This window comes from Cuculus canorus, chromosome Z (assembly GCF_017976375.1).
Source record: "Cuculus canorus isolate bCucCan1 chromosome Z, bCucCan1.pri, whole genome shotgun sequence".
NCBI classification, from domain to species: Eukaryota; Metazoa; Chordata; class Aves; order Cuculiformes; family Cuculidae; genus Cuculus; species Cuculus canorus.
In genome coordinates this window covers 63,926,850-63,943,769 of record NC_071441.1, presented here as the reverse complement: position 1 = coordinate 63,943,769, position 16,920 = coordinate 63,926,850, and the positions used below count along the sequence as shown (strand labels likewise).

The 16,920-nt window shown below is 36.4% G+C and overlaps 1 protein-coding gene across 1 annotated transcript in view; it reads right to left on the bottom strand.

The window, feature by feature from the left end:
• Positions 1-3,925: 3,925 nt before the first annotated feature.
• Positions 3,926-16,920, bottom strand: part of PRDM6 (PR/SET domain 6) — a 79,916-nt gene continuing 66,921 nt past the window's right edge. The window contains exons 7-8 of the mRNA XM_009562906.2: positions 14,899-15,075; positions 3,926-8,172 (exon numbers count right to left, since the gene is read on the bottom strand). Coding sequence (XP_009561201.2) covers positions 8,058-8,172; positions 14,899-15,075 — 292 coding nt within the window. The 3' untranslated portion in view covers positions 3,926-8,057. The remainder of the gene's footprint in view (positions 8,173-14,898; positions 15,076-16,920) is intronic.

Genomic DNA, 16,920 nt, shown 5'->3' with positions numbered 1-16,920 from the left:
GCTGGCCAGCAACCTAATTCAACACTGAAAAATCCTAAACTAGAAAACTACTGGCAAACCAAAGAGAGAGAAGAGGAAAGCTACACATGGCTTAAAATCCATCCATAATTTACAGTATGACTTGTTAATATATATGATAAACTGCACAATGCAGTACTTTCATTAGGACTTGACTTTGGGTGAATTAAGACCATATGGCCACACAAGACTGAAAGAGACTGATGCTGTTTCCAGCCACAGTAAAAAGTAAAACAATAATTTAAAAATCAACAATGTTACTAAGAAGATTACACAGAAGACCAGACCGTTTGTAGTAGCCATGGTTTGTAGTATACAAATATATATAAAATATATAAAAATATTTTGTAGTATACAAATGGTCATAATTTTTTAGTAATTAGACTTATAGTTTTTGGATAAAAAGGAGCTCTTGAAGAAGAATCATGCACAAAGCTGCATACTTTATGGGGACTTTTTTTTAAACACCCTTTTCCTAAAATTTTCGGAAGAAAAATATCTTTTTTTTCTTTTTTCTTTTCTTTCATTTCATGCAGGCCCTCTACTTTTATTGAGAGTAAATTCTTGGAGGGAAAAGTGAAAAAAAATCTTCATTTAAAATATACATTTTGAAGAAGATCTTTCTCTAGGAGTTTTACTGTTAGCACAGGGCAAAAAAAATTAGTAAGATGGAAAGCAGATACAATATGCTTCTACATTTCTTTCAGAGCTTAAACTTCCCAGATCTGATTACTTCCCATTAAAGAACAGTGCAGCCTCCTTTCTGTCATTAACTCCTTAAATAAAAATGGCTCAAACAACACAATGGTAATGAATCAGATACTGTTTTCAGTTGTGTCTGCCCCTGTATTCACAGAACATATATCTTCATCACATAAGCAATTTCAAAAACTGAGATGGGAGCTACATGGTGTTCTTATCACTAACTGATCAGACACTACTGCAGCATTTTGTTGTGCAGAACTATGGTGCAGTATTACAGCAATATATTATCCTCGTTCTTGAAGATCTTCTGTGCAAGAAGTAGAAATTGGCTTTTTAGGTTTTAAAGAAAAAAAGAAAAGGTGGAGACTCTTACAATCATTACAAGTATGGCTCAGCGCATGCATTAAATTGTGCTCCCATTTTTACTCATAGGAAGTGTTTTCTGTATGAAAATTTTAGTTTACTGACTATCTAACTACACTTTATGCTATGAGAACACAGAAAACAATTGCTCCAGTAAAAAGCTAGTCAACAAAAAAATGCTAAATAGCTTCCAGAAAAATGTTTGATCACTTGCAGTGTGTGTGCTGTAGGCCAAAATGTTCTTTGCTCCCTAGAAAAAGCAATTCCAGGTTGAAGGATCTGCATGATTACTATAGTTTGACTCATTCTATTGAAGCTAAGAATATAGAAAAAAAACTATTTCTGTGACTTGTGCCAAAATAAATAAATAAAACATCTTTTCTTAGTCAGTTGCAAGATTATTTGGAGAACCTCTAGAGATTAGGAGAATGATTGAATGTACTAATGTCAGAGGGAAAGAGAAAAATAAGAGTATAATAGATGGAAATGGTGAGAGCAAAGACAGGAAGCACTGAAGACTAAAGACTGGAAAAAAATGAAATCTGTGGGTAAGTACAGGTAAGACTCATCTGCTATGATTGGTGAAGAGGAAAACATCTGGGAGAAAGCTAGAGTGATCTAGCTGTGGATAAAATCATTGGCCTAGGATTCACCTAGGTTTCACCTATGGCTTTCCAAGACTTTGGGTGTTGTTTTAGGTTGTGTTACCTATAATAAAAATAAACACTGAAAAAAAATTAAATTTTGTCAATGTAATCCACAAAAGTGAGACCTATTGAGTTGAGCACTAAGATTTTGATCTCTTTATGATAGACTATATGTTCCCCTTCCCTCTCTATGTGCTTGGACTAATTGTAGTCATATTTGGATATCTGGGTCTTCTACAGCATTGCTTTGTTGATGACCTTTCTTACATGGATGGGAAAACACTTGTGACTGTCCATCTATCACCTGTGGTCTTCTCAATTGGTTTTATGCCTGTTGAGATGATTCAGATTTAGAGGGAAAAAAGGTAACTATGGCTGTTTCTTGACTAGCTGGTCAGGGATCTACTTCACTATGGCCCCCAGGAAGTACTGAGGAGAAAGACAAAACTCCTATCCAGTACACTCTTGTGCAAATCTTATTCTTAGGCACCTAATCATTGTTGTACCATTGGTTGGTGTATATGTCTGTTTCACCAGGAAATTGGGTGTGTTGAAAACCTGCTGTACAAGTCCAGTACAAAAGGCTATCAGGTCAAGAGATTGACCAAGTTTGTTGTCAAAGTGTTTTGCTGACTGTCATTTAGCAAGCAGGGAAACAAGAGAATCTGAGGATGGAATAATTGGTGTTCAATACTTGGGCATTAAAGTGCAGCTCGAACATCTGTGTCATCAGCTCAAGTACAGGTTTACTTTGTGGTGTTAAGATGTCACTGGACTTGTTTTAACTGGCAGATGCTGCGTGGTACCAAGGAAGCTACTTAAGTAATGTTTGCTTTAATATGGACACTGGTGATCTCTATGTATTTGTTTAGAAGAAAGTGTCCGCTTCGTTTGGATTTTAAAAACCCAACAATCAATAAAATTGATGCTGTCTTGCTCTGCTGGTCTCTTGCACTTTAACATTGGTCTGATTCTTCCCTAGATCTCAGTGAAAACATGCAGGGACAAAAGTAAGAAGGCAGCAAAATCCTAGCCCTTAGCCCAGCAAAAAAGTTCAGTAAATGAATTAAAAGAAAAATACTAGCAGACCTGAGCCTCACCCCTTCTAAATCATGCACTGGAGGAGATGCAAGAAGGTAGACCCCAGGACTCTTTTATATCATAGATTGGGCCACCAGCCAAAGGGCTTCTCCACCCACCACCACCTTTAGACATTTGTGTCTCATTAGCTCATGACAGATTATGTCGGTTTGGCGATATAATCTCATACAGCGTGACTCAATTCTTGTTACAAAGAATTTTCCTTGGATGTGTAGAATCTTGCTTTGAATGATTGACTGTCCCTGCTACTTGCAAACCAGCAGGCAGTCTGCTGGCCAATTTACCTGGATATTTTCTCAAGTACAGTAGTTTTGCACAATTATTCTACCGTGGTGGTTCTTGTGCTTATGTAAAAGGTCATACAACATGAAAAATGACAGAAACTGACATATTTTTCTCATACTCAAGTGGTATTTTTTCAAGTGGAACAAGGAGTGACTTAGTGAACTAATCACTGCCCTTTGACATACACAATGGCAGTGAAATAATGTTAAAAAAAGGCACAGAAGGCCCCTTGCAGTGGAGCACGAGTAGTGCTTTTAGTTTGGGGTTTAGAATTATTTTTAAAATATAAACTTGGACATTACATCAAGTGGAGTTTTGAAATTCTGTCTTAGTCCACTAGATGGTGATCCTTGTAAATAAGGATTCAGGTAACTAAACAAGACTTCGGCTGCCAACCATAAAAACCTCACATTCCTGTAAAGAGAATAGAAGATCTTGGTTACGACATGACGCAATTTGCATCATAAATCTATATAAGCGGATTCCAGAAAACAGTTGAGAAATTGCTTGAGCATATTGCACTTGAGCTCAGTCACCAAGAAAACTGAACCTGATCTCACTCACTTCTCACTGCAAATCAGTGTGTGACATACTGTAAAACCCTTTTGGAAGCTCATAGTGAAAATGACAGCAAGGGACTGTGATTATTTGAGGCAGCCTTCAGTGCACACGCATTTAAACGTATTTGGTTTTCTGCACAGAATAAACAAAATTCCATACATAATCTAACATAAAACAAAGGCTTAGGATATAGTAATAGAAATGTTTTATTAATCAAATATATTTACATTTTTTGTCTTCTTTTTAAATGTGTGCCTGTTATATTCATTTGAACACAATGTAATCTTTACAATTGATATCACAAGAATACAGCTACATGCATGAGTTAATTGGTCCTTTGCAGTAAAAAAGATGTAATTTTATGAAGTTTAAAAAATTCAAGCAAGCTGTTTACCCTTCTAATTACAGTGTCATTATTATTTTTACTACAACAGAGGACCCCTTCAGCATACTCTACATCTATTGGGTGGATTTATGCCCTTTTTCAGATTGACTTGATGTCAAAATTTCCAAAATCTAGACAAAATGTAAGAAAAAAGCTTCATGCAGTCCCAGAATATTTTATTTTCTGGAATTTTATCCACAGAAAGACTTGGATGGAACATAAGAGTGCTGTAATGGTAATTTAAAAAAAGAAATCATAGAAATTGATGACTTGCAAAAACAATGAGGACTTACTTTTGGACTTTCAGCTACTTATTCATCTGAAATCGCATAATTTTGTAGGCTCTAAGACAGCATCACATAATGTAACAGTCGCATAATGTATCTGCACCATACAAATAATAAAAAGTAATTAAAAGGAGAGATGATGTTACCAAAATGAAAGATATACATATCATTGCTTGTAAGTTTCTAGTATGTAATACGCTGTAATTATTCCCAACACAGCTTTCTTTCATGGGAAGACAATAAAATTGTATTAAAAAAAGATTATATTTTGGGTTTATAACTGCAGCTTCATAAAAAAACTAATATCCTTCGGAAAGGAATAACTCTGTGAATGTATAAAATTGAATTCCGTACTGGAAAAAAATCAGAACTAGGCACGGTTTTTAAATGTGACTTCCAACATGTTCAGGGTTGAACGAAAAAGTTTAAAAAAAACCAAGCTTGTATTTATTTACCAGACTATAAAACAGAGATGCCAAGTGCTTCAGAAATTCTGAAATGGCAGGCACATAATTGCTACATTTAAAGATAATTGTTCTAAATTTACTGCTTCAGTGTACTGTGTGCAAACACATAATGTATTCATAATAGACCTAAATGTATAGTTGTTCTGTTGATGCATGAACAGAAACTCACCTAGCGTTCGGGAGGTGCAGACAAGAACTGGATTCTGTGTAGTCCAAAACTAGCATGTACTTTACTCGTCCCTGTTAATTTTACATTTGCTAAGTTGTAACAGAATACCAAATGTTGCACTGGAGAAAACCCCGCTATGAAATCACCGAGTTTTGCTGAATTGTTTTTGCATGCTGCCAGGTATGTTTGTGAAAGTGCCACTTATAAAATAATACAACAACTGAAATTGTGCTTAGGCATCTGGCACAACACAGTGATTTACACAAGAAGTAATTATTTGGAAGAAACAAAAGTAAGCTCTGCAGAAATTCTACTTTGTTACATTTTTTTTAAAATCCAGTAAAATCTTAAAATAATTGATCTTTATTTCACGCTCATTTGGACGTATGTTTAATTAAAAACATATGAATAAGACTATCTATAATCAGCAGGGAACTTGCAATATCTGTAAGCACATTCTTACATGCTATTTGCATTTTATCATGCAAGTATAAATCCCTTTCTGCAAGAGGCTGAGTGCTCTGAACTACCGCTAAACACATCCCTGGACAGGAAAGCGTGGTTAGATAATGCGACAGCACAAGTCAAAGATCTAACAGATAGCTCACATTTGCTTTTCAGAGCACCATACCCTTTCCCTGCTCACTCTCTATATAAATTTCTGCTTTTTGGGTTTGGTTTGGGGTTCGTTTTATTTTTTGGGTGTTTTTTTGGTTGGTTTTTTTTTTGTGAGCATCTCTATTTGCTTGCAGAAATGGTTTACAGTTGCTGTTCAAGTATTAACTAAAAGCTAGAGTCCCACTAAGATGTTACTTTATTTTGTCTTTTAAATAAGAGTAGTTGTGAACTGCCAGGTGTGAGGAACAGAAAAGTTTAGGATTAGATTTTGTTTTTTCTTTTTATTAGCCTTGTTAGGAATAAATCAGCGTCCAAATAGTCACCTTCAAGGCATAATTCGCCCTACCCAGTTTCCCATGCTTCTTTAAACCTAAAAAACAAAAAACCACACACATTTATATAGTAGGTAAGAATCACTCATAGTTTGGAGGATAGACTCAGGCAAGAAACAGAGAGAATTTCTCACTCCCCATACCTCTGCACTGAGAAACAGAGCTGAAAAATTCATACGTTTGAAACCTCTTTAAGCGATAATCTGGTACTTGCTAGAATGTGTTGAAAAAAATCTTTTTTTCCCCTGTTGTACACTTTCAATGGCCAAACACAAATAGAGTAACTCCTGAAGTAACTCCGTGCCAAGCTTCGAAACTCCAGACTTTTCAGAGTAGTTTCTGCATTATAATAAATGAACATCCTGCAGGAAGGATGACGTAGCTTTTAAATTCCTCTTAAATGCATTTGAATTTTAAGGTATGCTTTTTCTCTGCTTGAGCTCTTTGCGGAACTCATAAATGGTCTGAAGCTGTTATTAAGTTTGTAGCTGATTCTGTCTAGCCCTTTACAGAACTGAATACTTAATTCTCTACATATTTAAAATCATCCCCATAAGTGTTTTCAAAATATTTAATATAATCAACAGAGCCCTTACGAGCCACATAGCACTTCAGTTTTGGTACAAAACTGAATGAATCTGTTTTAATCCCCATAATCTCCACAAATTTATTTTGCAGTTTTACATTGTGATATAGCATGACTTCAGAACTGTTAAGGTTTTTCTTCTTGTCAGTGGTAGTTTATTTTTGGGTTTTTTGTGATTTTGTGATTTTTTTATTTATTTTTTTTACATTTTTATCAAACTACAGCTCTAGCATTGAGACAATCAATATATAAACAAACACTGCTGGTCTCTAAAAGTGAAAACCATTCATGATCAGACAAAATCATGAAATACGAAATACATCAAGGATAAAAGCTTGATAAAAGCCAGTATGGAAGTTGTTAAATTGAACCAATGTAATGACATCTGAAATTTTTACATTGATGTTGGGAATATTTTGGCTTACTTTCATTCATGACTGCACTAGGCAATTTTCCATGAAGTGAACGAAGCCTCCAAGCCATTTACAAAGTGTTTGAGTTCAGATTTAGCTTTTGTTTTGAAGCTCAGCCCAAGTATGTTGGAAGTTTCATCTAACACAGGAGCATTTTCAATTTGATCCAAACCAACAGAGTAAAACTATCAATGGACTACAGTTGGATTTCTGATCAGTTTTCCTAGAAATCAGCAAGCCACTAAATCAATCACCCAAATAAAAAACACCTTTTAAGTATTTTGCTCCTCATAATACAATTTACACATAGACTGGAATCTTAAACATTTAAAATATTTTTTACAGTCTCTTTCTTTCATAGCTATTAGACTGAATTTGAGAGCTCTATTAGTTTAACATAGTTTTCCTACTGTCTTCTTTATATAATGTTTATTTGCAGCTATACAACATTTCTTTTTTGTCCTTTTTTTTCTTTTTTTTTTTTTCTAGAATATCTGTGCCAAAACAATGCTGTTGAATGAAACTACTTGCATGAAAAAGTGCACGGTGTGAGACATGAGATTATGGAAATGAAAAGCCCTTTGGTCTGAGGAGGCTGACACTGACCCAGATATAGCTCTTGATCACTTCCTATCCCACACAGCAATTTCTATTACAGCCATGTCAAGATCAACTTAGCCCAGCCCAGCCAAACGTACAGATTACTTTTGGGTCCTTTGAGTCATGCTACAAAAAAGGTGCGACAATAAACAAGTCCATGTGCATTCTCAGTCATAACTATGGGCAGAAGAACCCTTGAGATTCCTCACTTTGGCATTAAATAACAATTATAAAGGCTTTTAGAATTAAAGCAATACATGGCGGGACTTGAAATGTTAACAGTCCCAAGTAACTTGTCAATTGAAATAAGACTCACCCCTAGTCATAAATAAATAATCTCTTTCCTGGTCTCACTTCCATGCCAGGATCAATATCTCTTAACATCTTACTTATTTTATTACTGCTTTTGGTTTTCTGGAACTGATTGAAAGTTGCTCAGAGGAAATCTTTGGTTTTGCTTAAGTGTCCGTGACATTTAATCATGACTTTCCTTGCAGTTTAATTCCAACCAGTCAATCAGTTAATCCACTTCAATTGATTCTGTGCTCTCTGTTATTGGCTTGCACTCATTGGGCATCCTCTGGTGTCGACTCAGCTGGGTGGCTTGTGTGAAGCTCCTCTCACACCTCTCGCACCTGGTGAAGGCAAGAGAGAAAATTGAGACCAGGGAGCTGCTCTGGGGGGATGATGGGCTTTGTCTCATCCTGCCTAATCAGAACAGACACTCAAAAGTGGCTTCAGATTTTACTGGCTCAAGAGGTTTAATTGGTGGCTACTTCCAAGGCCTTGATGCCTATGATGGGACAAGGCCTGTCTGATTCAGAACAGAGGAATCTGTCAATAGACAGGGGGAAGGTGATTTCTCCAGAGAGGCCTGTCCTGCTGTAGCTCTGATCACTGTCAGTTCAAATAGATAAAGAACAAAAAGAGATTTTTAGGAGTGAGCCATCAAAGAAGCAGCTTGTCTGCAGTTTTCTGCTCTGTAACCCCTAGGAGAAATTGATGACAAATAGAATTTCACCTTCTGCTAATTTAAAATCCACAATTGCCTATTGGAAGAAGAGAAATCACAAAGCAATAATCGTTTGATGCCAGAACAAGAGAAAACTCTTTGTTTATCTGGTCTGACTATATGGTGGGTTTTATTTTAAATAGGCGCATAGAGTTAGTAGTTACCTAATTATTTGAAAACACCCACACTATCTGAGAAATCTCGTAGATCGAGCAGAAACTTATAACCGTCATCAGTATTTTCTTCTCTTTCTACCCTATTCTCTCTTTAAAGAAACATAATCTGTAACAAAAATAGCATGTGAATGATTGAACAAAGACATTGAATTTGAGAGAGGATAGGATGGGAGTTATTGCTAGCTTGAGACGAATCCCCTACGCCTGCTTTGAAAGAGAACATATTGTTTTCAATCTTCCAAATACTGCCCTCTTAATTTGCATTCTGAACTCTAGATAGGGGTGTTTGATAAATCGCAAATATGGGTAAAGCAGATTCTTCTTGTATGGCACTCTCTGCAAAAGCCACCTTTGATTTAATGGTGCTGTATGATGGTTTATTTTCAAAGAAGATTATCATAAAAGCATCACTACAATGAAATCTTCACCTTCAAAGGAAGATTGAGGAAAACAAAGGGCTCAGCTAATTCATATTCATCTTTCTTTCTTCACTGATGTGAATGATAGAAAGTGAACTGTCACCAATCTAGCTGCTTACAAAAGAAAAAAAGGGAAAAGAAAGATATTTACACATATGCATAATTGTGGAACATTCGTCACATTGGTAGTTTTTAGCAAGAAAGTTGTGTTTCAGGAACATTTAGCACAGACATTACAAAGTCATTCAGCCAAGCTACTATACCAATCTGAAATGTCAACACTTTTAAGTTGTGTTTCTTTGATTGTCTTTCATGGAATATTTTTAGCAGCCTGTTCCACTGCTAAAAACTACATCGTGATCTTGACAAATGTAAAATGTCAGCTTTAATGTATCAGACCTATCAGCTCAATGAAAATAACTCAGAAGTATTGATTACTTAATGATTTTTTGGGTATTCATTAATGTCTACGTGCAGATCATCCACTCTCCAGAGCTCCTGAAGTGCTGATGACACATTAGTGTACTGCTGATTGTTTATTAGAAAACTGATTAGTTACTGGATTAGTGTGTCTAAATATACTACCTTTCACTGCCTGACAAACTTGCAAATTATTGTATTATTTTTATATACATATATATATCTATCACGGAGGCATTAGAATCAATTTTAAGGCTGGGGGCATAACTTAGTCTGCATGAGATATTACCATCTACTTGAACTTGATAGTTTTGTTATTTTGATGTCTACAAATACAAGCACTTTCCTTGCTGAGTAATAGCAGGCTTAAATTCTAGCCTAGCGAAGCTGTAAGTGGTACAGTTGCAAAACAACTGAGAAAACTGGGTGTGGCAACACCAAACTTCTAAGTGCTTGGCCAAATAAATGAAATATATTATACTGGGATGCCTAGGGACCATCCACGAATCAAAGAAAGACTATAAGGTAATCAAAACACAGAGTTACTCATTAAAACCACTGGTCAGCTGTGGCAGACTTCCTTACCCTGTGTGGAGTTTGCCTGGGAGGCAAGAGCTGGGCACTACATTCATCCAGCACCTTGCATTGCTCTTGAAAGAACGGAGCAAGGATCACTGTATTTCTCTAACACACAAGTTACCATCCTGTACCGCAAACATCTTCTGCCATGACAGTGCTTTAATTTCCCAACAACAGACTATTGTGAGAAACTCCTACACAGACAGAGGGAAGAATAGTTCTAAAAAGAGACCAGAAAAGAATAAATCTCTTGCTACAAGAATCTACCCTTTGGAGATGAGGGATGTGGATGCCAAGTATTGCTGCTGGTCAGGCTGTGCTGTCTGCACTATACAGTCCTCCTGCAAAAGTCAGAACAAAGCCTGACTAATTGATGGGAAAGGTGAAGATGACAGTGTTGCAGCAGTCAGCTTAACTACCTCACTGTAGGTAGGAATGACAGGAAAAGTAGAAATGTTTTTCATTTGAATTATGATGTGTTCTTCCCCTCTAACAATCATCTTTTCCCAGCTTGTTGTAGCAGAATCTCAACTGCAATGATCTGTGTCTATGAGACTGTTAAGCATACATATGCATGGTTTTGTGTACATGTTTCTATACTAAAAGCCATAACTTCAATGTTGTGTTGAAAGGTGGAACAGAAGTCAAAACAGTCAGAAAGGAAAAAATTTTCACATTTCATGAGACCATTCACAAAGCAACCATGGGGCTGAGCCCAAGCTTGTCTGTTAAACATATAATAAATACAAGAATTGGTAATAATTATACCTTTTAGCTGATTACTGTGAATTTCCAGTAAAGCCATCTGATGGTGTTTGAGAGTAATTTAAACAGCCCCTGACACACTGTAGACCCAAAGAAGAAATTTAAAAGTCCTCACACAATTAGATGCCATCAATGAAAACTGGATCCGTGTTATCTTTTCTTACAATGTATGTACCTTCATTTTAATTGTACAGAGCAATATTGTACTAAAAGGTACAGCCTCGTCAAACATAAGACTAACATTTCATTGTGTAATTTTCTTGGGTGGGAGTGGTAAACAAAATGGTTCTTCAATTCACAGACAACACGAACATCAGTAGGATTTGAATATTTCTAAGGTACTGGGTTTTCTGTATTTGGTCAGATAGCACTCATGGTCACAGGTCTGCTTGTTTGTTTCACAGTGCTTTTGAGGTATCAACATTGCACTTACAGGTAGGTTTATTTACCAAGTTTATATCAAGCACTTTAAAAGACATTGGGCGAAGAAAATGCTGACAGTCTATCTTAGGAAAAAAATATTTGCATTTGATATTTTGAAAGTAACGATTTTAAGTTTTCATTCAAGAACTACATTTAACTCCGAATTTTAAACTCATTTGAAAGGGCTAAAAAACCCCAAACAAAACAGGATGAAGTTAAAATGTCATTGCAGGTACAACCTGTATATTCAATCTGAAATGAATGTTGCCCAGTTGTGTATTTAAATAAGAAACAACATAAAACGCCTGGGTTATCCCAATCTGAATGAATCTTTCCTCTAATTCTTTTTGTTTGGCTTTCAAATATTAGATGTTTGGACAAGCCTGATTCTGCAGGCAGATAGATTCACTATTGTCTGTTGTTGAATTTTGCTGGAACGGAAGAGAATGAGGAGAAAGAATTTAAGAAAATAGGGGTAGCCGATAATTTTCCTTTTTCTCTTACCTTCTAATTTACTTATGAGCTTTGTGCACAGACTAGCAGCCGTAGTGGAGACTTCAGTAAGATAAGAATACACAAAAACATTACACTAGTGAGGCTGACTTGATAACTTGCGATGACATGAAAAGAAATCCCTTCTAACTGGACCTGAAGTCCAGACAATGCAGCTAAAGCTTTGACTACAGATAACCTCACTTAGCATTGTTATCTGTAACGAAAAGCAAATAGAAAAATCTTCCACTATACATCCTAAGTCACCTAGGACCTACAAAGAAAGTGCCTCTCACAGAAAAAGCTTTTTATCCAATTACAGGCTTCCTCTTAAACATTAATGCAAATTATTTAAACTACTGTCACCCTGTGTTCAACACTTTTGAAACCACCTTCTGACAATAATATGCATATAAACATCCACTTTAGCGCTTGAGATCGCTTGCTTAGTCCATGAACACTATAATTTGTCCACTTACAAATATAACTATCTTACTGCATTAGAAATAATGAGATTACATTCCCAGTAGATGCATGTTAACTCTCCAACTGACTGGCTATTTTCACCTGTGAAATTGAACTTTGTAATACCTTTTAAAATATGCCTCTTATTTTTACAATAACTTCGTTAGACTTGAAGTAATTTAGCACTATCCATATACGGTCATTCTTGTTAACAGTGAAAATATGATTCAGCAGAAGTGTGTACATTACCACAACTGCAGACTTTTTGAGATATGGAAAACCATCTCAATGGACTTTTCAGTTTTGCCCTTTTTTTTTGGTAACTCCACACTCAAAATCCCTTTGTAAACAAGCTTTTAAAATCTAAATCATGTGATCGAGAGACAGAAGTCTTATTTGTCCCATGTGTGGTTCTCTTTTACTAGCATTTGTTGGGCTTTTTTCCTAAGCTTACTTAATACTGGGTCTTGGAACCCTGCTTTTCAAAGTAGGATCTAAATGATGATGAGACATCAAGATGAGCTGTAGCTATCTCTTGTTCCTCCAGCAGAGAGAGTGGATAAATTTCTAGATAAGTTTTCTGCCCCTCCCCTCTCAAATGCAAGCGGCCCTGCATGAGAGGCAAATCTGCCCTTCTGAACAGCTTGCAGGATCCGAGTGTATGTGTCCCCTTATCTGATGAGCAGCAATAGGAAAAACTGCAGCCCCAGTTTCAGATGTATGTGAAGTTACTAGTCAGATTACTGTGAACACTTCAACAAGTCTTCCAGAGAGAAACTGTTACTACTGCTCCTTGAGTTTAAGGAAGAAATGAAATAAAAATCTCACAAGAATGAAATTATGACATATATCATAAGTAAGCAGTACAAAGCATCTATGGGTTTTCTTGCTCTGTCCTGCAGCAATGAAAATTAGCATATATATCCTGGAATACTTAAATACTTCCAGCAAAACAAACAAACAAATCCCAGACCACTGGTTAATTGTAGTACATACATTAAACCCTTTCAGAAATGAAATTGTACTGTAGTCAAGACCTTTGTTCAAAAGGGAAAAAATTACTAAACCAAAGGGGAAAAAAAATTACTCTAAATGGGGCAAAATAGCAGATCTATTGGAAACATGACAAAAACAGGATGTTAAGGAAAAAAATTAAGTGGAGTCAACAAGGTTACACATAAGTAACACCTTAACATTAAAAGAAATCTATTTTCCATTTTGACCTGGAAACCTCTTCCATTAATTACTAAAATCTATTTACATAGCAACTAGATAAAATCAATCTGATTGCTTGCACTATTTTTGGCTCACTTTTTATGGGCTCTGAGCATTCAACAGACTGGCTGTAGAGGAGCTGAAGTTTAGATGCTCCGAGTTTCCATGTTTTGCCACTGACAACACTAGCCATGATTTCTGGTATGCAAGCTCTTCTGTACTGGATATGCAGCATTTGGTTTCTGGCTCTGTCCCCTTGCCCCCAGCAGAGACATGTATGGATGCCATGCTTCCTTTCAACCATATATGGAGGCAAAGCATCTCTACTGGTATCTCTACCGAGCTTGTTATGAGGGGTTCTGACAGGCCCCATGGCTGAGCTCTCTTACATTAACCAGACCGAGAGCATAGTACAGCAAAAGTAGAAAAGAAAGACAGAGAAAAGCAAATGGAGGACAGAGTCCTTGGAGAAGTGGGAGAGACACACAGCTTCTTCTACACTTATTCCCATGTCTCCTAGGAAATTCAGGTAGCTTCCAGAAAAAGTGATATCAATGTATAACGTTGATATCAATACATCATTTTTCTTCCAATGTGAGATTGTTCCAGATACAATATTCATAAAATTTGTGTCTGTCAGGTCAGCAAAGAGAAATCTCGTATTCTGTCTTGGAGAAAACCTCCTGTTAGATAGGGAGAGAACACAACAGGCAAACAAAAGGCAAAATCCAGCTGGATCTGCCATGCTATGTCTGGAAGCAAGCATAGAGGGAAAATTTCTGAGACTCGGGTCTTGGGCTTTAATTTCAGTAAAAAAAAATGTAGAAGTAAGCAGAGTTTGTTTAGTTAAAAAAGATTTTAATTGGATGACTTATTTTTTCCTTATATCTTGGACAGCTGAACACTATCAATTCCTTATTGTGATCTTTCTAAACTTATGCCACAAGCCAGAGTTGCATTCTCTATGCAGTGATTCTGAGACTAAAAAAAAGATGCATAATTCTCCCCCACATTTAACCAGATCCGAATTATCATCTACGTGAAGCTCCATCTACCTTAGCATGTAGACATCTAAGAATCACATTAATGTTCTTACACCATAGTGTGTCCCAATCTTGAGTGTATTTTCAGCTATGGTTCTCTGGCAGCAGATTGTCATTTAATTAAAACCATCAGGGTCTCATGAGAGGCCCGAAAATTGCTCAGAGGGTTTGCAAGGCACCTAAAGCCAAGCGTGGTTTAATTCTGACTTTAGCCACACCACTAAGGGGTTTATCTAGTTGTTTGAGCTTGGCTTTCAAGGGAAAGGCATGGACCAGTGGTGCTCGTGAGCAGCAGCAATGCATTTCCCTCTCTAATCTCGGCTGGCAAAGGCTGCTGGCCTCAAGTACTTACTTGAACGGTTTTTCTCCAGTGTGTGTCCGGATGTGGTTGTTGAGTGTTGTGGCACCAGCAAAGGCTCGACCGCAGTAGCCACACTTGAAAGGCCTGTCACTGGAGTGTGTAACTACGTGATTCCTCAGCTCTGAAGGTTGGGAGAAAGACTGGGAGCAGTGACCACACTGGTAGGGCCTGTGATGGGAAAGAGAAACATCTCACTGTCAGTGTTTTCTGTTGATGTGAGCAGGAAAGTAGATGTGCAGGAACAGTTTATCTTCCCAGTAATTTCCAAAAAGAACTGCGGGTGCACTTCTCTGGGGCTTTCTTGGGAGACACGTACACAGAACTCAATCCTTTTGTTAACAGTGAAGTGTTTGTGCAGGAATTGACTATAGCTATATGGGTGTCATGCCCTGCAAAACATAATTCAGCAAGTTAGTGAACCTACACTATCTGTTATATACCTGCTTTATTTCTCTGAAACTTCACATGATATTGTTTAGTCACAAAAACAAATCCTCACACATCAGAGCTAAGAGACTCGTGAAACCCTCTGCTGGTGCCAGCTACCGTCTTACCTACAAATGCATGTCTATTTGTTACACATCTGTCCTAGGTGGATTCTGTGACTGCCCACAATTAAGTTTTTCTACATTGCTGTAGAGCAATCTAGGGGCTTTTGAGATCACTATTTTTTTAAATAAGAGACATTGGAAAAAATAACCACCATGCTACACCTATCTTTCTATTTTCTTACTGTTACTGAAAATATTTGCATTTAATTAACACATTTCTCCCATCCAGACTGAAAATGCTTTTTTTTATAATCTTGAAATGAAACTCAGAAGTTAGATTTTCAACAGCACAGTTTGTTAAAAGCAAACACAACAAACAAAAAAAACTGTGATATGTTACAAATTCAGAATCATAACAAAGAGGCTGCAAACACAGAAAGAAAATGATACCAGACAGCAAGGCAAGACAGGACTGCTGAAATGCAAATACTGTTGCTAACTAAAACAAAACTAAAAGAAATGATGCCTATATGCTTCTGTTTGGTAGAAGTGATATAATATCAACATCCCACACCATTTTTTTCCTTTCCACATTTGAATTAAGTTAGTGACAGAGTCCTGTGGGCTCATAAGAGTTTTTGTTAAGAAAATGAAGAATTTTTCTAGAGGGATAGTAATGATTTTTGCCCTGCATAACATTTTAAGGCACAGCTCTTTATGTCCGCATTTCTAGAGCCGATGGCCAACACTAACTTAATTGCTCTCTCTTTAATAAATGTGTGTGTTTAAATGGCTAGAAATCAAAACTAAAAGGAAGGAGACAATGGAGACAAAGTATGTACAATTCAATTAAGTGCAAAATAAAGTGAACTATCTCATTTGTCAAGTGAACTGCTTAATTGTGGCTACTTGCATCACTGAACACAAATACTATTATTTTACACTGCTTCAGAGCACTGAACCTTGATTGTAGAATTTTTTAGCTTGATTAATAGCTCAGTATTAGTCAATAACTCAATAGCTTACAATTTTAATTACTTACATTTGAAAATCTAAAAGCTCTCAAAAAAGTTTGGAAGAAATATATAAAAACTGTGGAAAGGTTACTTAACCTAGATTATGTGGCCCTTAAAAATACATTAATTTATGTAAAATAATATTTTAAGAAAGAAATAAGTACTGAATATCTATTTCTCTTACTGGAAGACAAGTAGTGCACCCAGTCTTATCCTTTCTTCAAGTGCGCAGTTAATTTTCACAGAAAATATTTATCAAACTTGACATGAAACTTCAAGTGCTGGTAACACAAAGATAATTTGTGAATGCAGACTTATTTGTTTGGATATTCTCAAACTAAACACTTCTGAGCAAAAAGAACACATAAAGATAGTCTGTATCCACAAAACATTGATTTTTTTTTAATAGTGAAAGGGACCATTAACATCTATTAGCCTCTGGTTATCTATTTTTAACAGCTACCACAATAAATGATAAGACACTACATAAAACCAATTAATCCTTT